Source organism: Oncorhynchus kisutch, linkage group LG11, assembly GCF_002021735.2.
Source record: "Oncorhynchus kisutch isolate 150728-3 linkage group LG11, Okis_V2, whole genome shotgun sequence".
In the NCBI taxonomy this organism is placed as follows: domain Eukaryota; kingdom Metazoa; phylum Chordata; class Actinopteri; order Salmoniformes; family Salmonidae; genus Oncorhynchus; species Oncorhynchus kisutch.
In genome coordinates this window covers 59,663,622-59,671,360 of record NC_034184.2, presented here as the reverse complement: position 1 = coordinate 59,671,360, position 7,739 = coordinate 59,663,622, and the positions used below count along the sequence as shown (strand labels likewise).

General features: G+C 38.3%; 1 protein-coding gene across 1 annotated transcript; it reads left to right on the top strand.

Annotated features, from left to right (window-relative positions):
* Positions 1 to 2,057: 2,057 nt before the first annotated feature.
* Positions 2,058 to 7,681, top strand: prlh2 (prolactin releasing hormone 2). The gene is made up of 3 exons (XM_020494098.2): positions 2,058 to 2,218; positions 2,499 to 2,693; positions 7,220 to 7,681. Exons 1-3 carry the CDS (start codon positions 2,155 to 2,157, stop codon positions 7,426 to 7,428), a joined length of 468 nt encoding a protein of 155 aa, XP_020349687.1. The 5' UTR covers positions 2,058 to 2,154; the 3' UTR covers positions 7,429 to 7,681.
* The last annotated feature ends 58 nt before the right edge of the window (positions 7,682 to 7,739 follow it).

Here is a 7,739-nt window from a genome sequence, read left to right as displayed (position 1 = left end):
TTTAAGACATGAAGGTCAGTCAAAATGGACAATTTCAAGAACTTTGAACGTTTCTCCAAGTGTAGTCACAAAAACCATCAACAACGATGAAACTGGCTCTCATGAGGACCGCCACAGGAAAGGAAGACCCCGAGGTACCTCTGCTGCAGAGGGTAAGTTCATTATAGTTACTAGCCTCAGAAATAGGCAACTACTGTAACTGCACCTCAGATTGCACCTCACAGAGTTCAAGTAACAGACACATCTCAACATCAACTGTTCAGAGGAGACTGCGTGAATCAGGCCTTAATGCTCGATCTTTCTGCAAAGAAACCACTACTAAAGGACACCAATAAGAAGAATAGACTTGCTTGGGCCAAGAAACACGAACAATGGACATTAGACATCTGTCCTTTGGTCTGATGAGTCCAAATGAGAGTTTTTTGGTTCCAACCGCCGCTGAGACCCAGAGTAGAACGGATGATCTCCGCGTGTGGTTCCCACCGTGAAGCATGGAGGAGGAGGTGTAATGGTGTGGGGTGCTTTGCTGATGTCACTGTCTGTGATTTATTTAAAGGCACACTTAACCAGCATGGCTACCACAACATTCGGCAGCAATACGCCATCCCATCTGGTTGCGCTTAGTGGAACTATCTGTTTTTCAACAGGACAATGACCCAAAACACACCTCCAGACTGTGTAAGGGCTATTTGACCAAGAAGAAGAGTGATGGAGTGCTGCATTAGATGGCCTGGCCTCCACAATCACCCGAACTCAACCCAATTGAGATGGTTTGGGATGGACTGCAGAATGAAGGAAAAGCAGCCAACAAATTCTCAGCATATGTAGGAACTCCTTCAAGACTATTGAAAAAGCATTCCTCACGAAGCTGGTTGAAAGAATGCCAAGAGTGTGCAAAGCTGTCATCAATGCAAAGGGTGCCTACTTTGAAGAATCTAAAATCTATTTTGATGTGTTTAACTCTTTTTTGGTAACTACATGATTCCATATGTGTTATTTCATAGTTTTGATGTCTTCACTATTATTCTACAATGTAGAAAATAGTACAAAATAATGAAAAACCCTTGAATGAGTAGTGTCCAAACATTTGACTGGTACTGTATATGTCATCTGTATTTAGATATCTTCTCACTGGACCTAAACTCTTTAGAAAAAAGGTTTCCAAATGGGTTATTTGGCTGTCCCCATAGGATAACTTTCTTTGGTTCCAGATAGAACCCTTTTGGGTTCCATGTCAAACAATCTATGGAAAGGGTTCTACATGGAACGCAAAAAGGGTTCTACCTGCATTGGGGACAGCCAAAGAACAGTTTAAGTTTCTTGATAGCACCATTTTTTTTAGACAAGTGTAGTCATGGGCCTCACGCCAAAGCTGCTATCACCTTTTTGACATTTCCATTTTACTCTGAATTTCCCCTCAACCGGACTGTGACCTGTGACTCATCTCTCTGACCTAGCTGTGTCAGGGATGTTTGGACATGAACTGTGCAAACTCATTGACACCACATGCAAAAGAATATCACTCTATTTGATCACTCAAGTGTTGTACTTGAGCGTTCATCTATTTGTTAATGCATGTGAATATTGCACATCACTAAAGAACGTAGGCGACATAAAAGTGTACCATGTTGCATTGAAGTGTCTGTCCATTGTTCTAGATTTCAATAACCTATAATGAATTACAATACGAGTGAATTTGATTAGACATATACAAGTTCATTCAATGAACATGATACTCAGTGATCTGTTTTCCACTATCTGGTTGGTGCTATGACAACAGTAGGACTTGTCGATACTAATCAAGATGATTGAGGCATACCCGCCTCCACAGCTCTGGTTCACTGTCTTGTACCCGAAGTAAAGGTCCCCAAAGCAGGAGTCTACTAACTAAGTTAATGTTGTCCACATGTCATTGACTCCTTGATGGAGTGCACCGCGGCGTGCCATGGACCTGGAAAACTGCCACCCAAACGCCCCATTACATTACCGTTTCATTCTTAAAGGATAAGGGGATTTGCAAGAAGGAGGGGATGGGGAGGAAGTGGCGGTGCTGACGATATCAACCGGAGTATCGTATCTGACAGACGTTCTTGAGTCATCATTTAACATGGGCAGTCCGGAATATATAAATTCGCGCTCACACCATTTCCGCTAATGAATAACCTGGCACGAGGAAAACTCTCCACCGACCCACCTCAGCAAACTACCAACGTTTACGGTAAGTTGAAACTGGTTGTGTGCTCTCCACATTTATGTATAAAAAGTGAACATATATTTAGGATTATTACGTATTTATTGAGTTATTAGTTAGCCTTGTATTAGAGTAGATCGTTCGCTGGTATATGTATGTTCTAAAATTACACATTGGTGCGCAATTACGCAAGAACTAGGCTAATTCAAAGTATATGGCAAGATTACATTGACACAAGTCTAAAGTCGGGTTTAATTATTTATCTTTACCTTTATGTCATTTTAAAAACACAACGGACCATGTGCAGTGCCTTGCCGTCCATCCACAATGACACCTGAGACTACAGCTGCGTGCCCAGTGATGGTGGGAGAGTGCGTCCTGGGGTCCCGCTGGCTGATGTCTGCGCTCACGATTCTGTTGCTGCTTTCCACGACGGTCACCTGCGTTCACAGTACCACGGTGGAGCACGACTTTCACATCGTTCACAATGTCGACAACAGAAGTAAGTTGAAACACGTTTTATTTTCGAATAAGTGAATGATTTGTCTTCATTGGATTTGATCTTGAAAGGTGACATTGATGACACATTGGATATTACACAGGATTTCACACATTATTTTGTCTAAATTTCTTTGTGTTAAAATTAAAAGGAAAAAAAGTGTCAATTTCAAACCTATTCATCAAAACATTTAATCATAATTAACAAATGTAATACTTTTGAATGTAACACACCACTGTTAATGTGATATAATTTCTAATTATGCAAAAAAAAATGTTTTGTTCATTTGTAATATCTAGATTTTCAACATCTTAGTTATGGATTTGAACATGTTTTTTAATGATTGATATGGTACTCATAAATTAAACATTCACAGTTTACTTCACTTATACATCCTAAAATCTTCATAGAAGACTAAAGTGTTGCCTAAAAATGATCATCCAAACCCAGTAATGGACCTCCACTGCCTGATGAAAAGGTGACATCCACTTTCAGGTTATTTTTCATACCAATAGCTTAAAATGGTATTGTTCATACCAATAGTTTAAAATGGTGTTGTTCATACCAATAGTTTAAAATGGTATTGTTCATACCAATAGCCTAAAATGGTATTGTTCATACCAATAGCCTAAAATGGTATTGTTCATACCAATAGCCTAAAATGGTATTGTTCATACCAATAGTTTAAAATGGTGTTGTTCATACCAATAGTTTAAAATGGTATTGTTCATACCAATAGCCTAAAATGGTATTGTTCATACCAATAGCCTAAAATGGTATTGTTCATACCAATAGCCTAAAATGGTATTGTTCATACCAATAGTTTAAAATGGTATTGTTCATACCAATAGCCTAAAATGGTATTGTTCATACCAATAGCTTTAAATGGTATTGTTCATACCAATAGCCTAAAATGGTATTGTTCATACCAATAGCTTAAAATGGTATTGTTCATACCAATAGCCTAAAATGGTATTGTTCATACCAATAGCCTAAAATGGTATTGTTCATACCAATAGCCTAAAATGGTATTGTTCATACCAATAGCCTAAAATGGTATTGTTCATACCAATATCCTAAAATGGTATTGTTCATACCAATAGTTAAAAATGGTATTGTTCATACCAATAGCTTAAAATGGTATTGTTCATACCAATAGCCTAAAATGGTATTGTTCATACCAATAGTTTAAAATGGTATTGTTCATACCAATAGCCTAAAATGGTATTGTTCATACCAATAGCTTAAAATGGTATTGTTCATACCAATAGCTTAAAATGGTATTGTTCATACCAATAGCCTAAAATTGTATTGTTCATACCAATAGCTTAAAATGGTATTGTTCATACCAATAGCCTAAAATGGTATTGTTCATACCAATAGCCTAAAATGGTATTGTTCATACCAATAGCCTAAAATGGTATTGTTCATACCAATAGCCTAAAATGGTATTGTTCATACCAATAGTTTAAAATGGTATTGTTCATACCGATAGCCTAAAATGGTATTGTTCATACCAATAGCTTAAAATGGTATTGTTCATACCGATAGCCTAAAATGGTATTGTTCATACCAATAGCTTAAAATGGTATTGTTCATACCAATAGCCTAAAATGGTATTGTTCATACCAATAGCTTAAAATGGTATTGTTCATACGAATAGCCTAAAATGGTATTGTTCATACCAATAGCCTAAAATGGTATTGTTCATACCAATAGCCTAAAATGGTATTGTTCATACCAATAGCCTAAAATGGTATTGTTCATACCAATAGCCTAAAATGGTATTGTTCATACCAATAGCCTAAAATGGTATTGTTCATACCAATAGTTTAAAATGGTATTGTTCATACCAATAGCTTAAAATGGTATTGTTCATACCAATAGCTTAAAATGAAATTGTTCATACCAATAGCTTAAAATGTTATTCTTCATACCAGGTTATTGTTCATACCAGTTTATTTTTCACACCAATAGCCTAAAATAGTATTGTTCATACCAGGTTATTGTTCACACCAATAGCCTAAAATGGTATTGTTCATACCAGGTTATTGTTCACAACAATAGCCTAAAATAATATTGTTCATACCAGGTTATTGTTCACAACAATAGCCGAAAATAATATTGTTCATACCAGGTTATTGTTCATACCAGGTTATTGTTCACACCAATAGCCTAAAATGGTATTGTTCATACCAGGTTATTGTTCATACCAGGTTATTGTTCACACCAATAGCCTAAAATGGTATTGTTCATACCAGGTTACTGTTCATAACAGGTCATTGTTCACACCAATAGCCTAAATGGTATTGTTCATACCAGGTTACTGTTCATAACAGGTCATTGTTCACACCAATAACCTAAATGGTATTGTTCATACCAGGTTACTGTTCATAACAGGTCATTGTTCACACCAATAACCTAAATGGTATTGTTCATAACAGGTTATTGTTTATACCAGTAGCCTTATACCAAGTAAAGATATTGTTCATACCAGGTTATTCTATAACCTAACAAGAAATGGTATTGTTGTTCATACCAGGTTATTGTTCATACCAATAGCCTAACAAAAACATTTATTGTTCATGCACAATGTTCATCCCACATTTCATGGTATTGGTATGGACAATAACATGATATGAACAATAACCTGGTCCTTTAGAGCATTATCACTAGTTATGAATCAGCAATATGATGGGTATTAGGTGTGACTACTGTTTACACATAACGGTACAACTGTGTACTTTGTGGAAAGGCATTTGTGTGTGCTTTTAAGAAAGATAGTGTGTGTGTGTGTGTGTCTGTCTGTTAGTGCGAGCACATTCTTGTATATGTACAGTCGTGGCCAAAACTATTGGCACCCTTTTTCAAATAATGCACCATTTCTTCCAGAAAACAGTTGAAATTAAAACATACTTTGGTATCCACAAATGTATGTCTTCGGTGTGCAGTTGAACTACAACAAAAAAAACGGAATAATTTACTAAATCAAATTCCACAAAGAAATCCTAAAATGGCCTGGACGACAACTTCTAGAAGTAGTTAGAAATCATTTAAATCAGGTGATTCTCATTATCTTTAGAATTGAACTCACCTGTGGTGAGTTGAAGGTGTCTGCAGTATAAAAATCACTTATTCAACCAGTTTGAATAGAGGAAAGGACTCATTCTCCTGTTGTGTGTCACTGTGTGTACCGCAACGAGCATGGACAAAAGAAAGAAAACCATAGAATTGTCTGAAGCAACTCTAAAACAAAATTGAGCTTTCAAAGAAAATAACACCTTCCCTACAGCCAAACATGGATGAGGTTCAATGATGTTTTGGGATTGCTTTGCTGCCTCTGGCACTGGGTGCCTTGAACCTGTGCATGGCAGGACATTGATGGCAGGACATTGACCCCAAACACACTTCAAAAAGAACCCAGAAATGGTTCAAGACAAAACACTGGACTGTTCTGAAGTGGCCAGCAATGAGTCCAGATCTAAATCCCATTGAAAACTTGTGGAAAGATCTGAAAACAGCAGTTGGGAGAAGACACCCTTCAAATCTGAGAGAACTGGAGAAGTTTGCACAAGAGGAGTGGGCCAAACTGCCAGTACAGAGGTTCAGGAAGCTCATCAATGACTATAGGAAGCACTTGATTGCAGTTATTTTGACCAAAGGCTGTGCTACCAAATATTAAGTCTAGGGTGTCAATAATTATTTCAATGTCATTTCTGTTTATTTTCTGATTTAAATGGATATATTAAGTTCAACAATTTCAAAGATTTTACTGAGTTACAGTTCATATAAGGAAATCAGTCAATTGAAATAAATTCATTCAGCCCTAATCTATGGATTTCAAATGACTGGGCAGGGGTGCACACACGGGTGGGCCTGGGAGGTTCATAGGGGCACCCACTTGGGAGCCAGGTACACCCACTAGGGAGCCAGGCCCAGCCAATCAGAATGATTTTTTCCCCCACAAAAGGGCTTTATTACAGACAGAAATACTCAGATGTGTAGGCCCTGGGCTGGCGTGGTTAAACTTGGTATGCGGTTATGAGACCGTTTGGATGTACTGCCACATTTTCTAAAATGACATTGGAGGTGGCTTATGGTAGAGAAATTAACATTAAATTCTCTAGCAACAGCTCTGTTGGACATTCCTGCAGTCAGCATGCCAATTGCACACTCCCTCAAAACACTTGAGACATCTGTGTCATTGTGTTGTGTGACAAGATTGAACATCTTAGAGTGGCCTTTTATTGTCCCCAGCACAAGCTGCACCTGTGTAATGACCATGCTGTTTAATCAGCTTCTTGATATGCCACACCTGTACGGTGGATGGATTATCTTGGGAAAAGGAGAAATGCTCACTAACAGGAATGTAAACAAAGTTTTTTTTGTGGTATGGAAAATATCTGGGATCTTTTATTTCAGCTCATGAAACATCGGACCAACACTTTACATGTTGCATTGATATTTTTGTTCAGTGTATACTCAAACCTTAACTTGACGCTTCCACTCACCCCTTGTGTCTTTGTCAGGTCCAGAAATAGATCCATTCTGGTACGTGGGGCGTGGGGTAAGGCCCATCGGGCGTTTTGGGAAGAGGCAGAGCGGAGGAGGGGGCAGCGGAGGGCTCAGACACCCTGTGGCCATGGTCAGCACACTGGAGATTCTCCTCGACATCATCAGGAACCAGGAGAACATCGGGAAGACACTTAGCGGAGAGGACGCCGACTGGCTACCATGACAACATGCTTGGCCGCTCGCCCGCCCCCACCATCTGTGTCTGTGAATGTGTCTTTATTTAATCAAGTATTGTCTTTCTTTGTCTCTATCTCCTTTTTCTTTCTGTCGTTCTTTCTTTCTTTTCAAGGTTTGCTCTCAAGCCTACAGTATGTCTTAGTCTAGGGACCTCTAAACTGGCTGACCAGTTGTAGTCTGTATGGTACATACTGAGAAATGCAATCTATATTGATTAATAAATGAAGATAGTAACAGACTATGTTTTTGGTACATTGGTACTGTGACCAATTATTGTTGAATAAAAAGCAGGAAGTC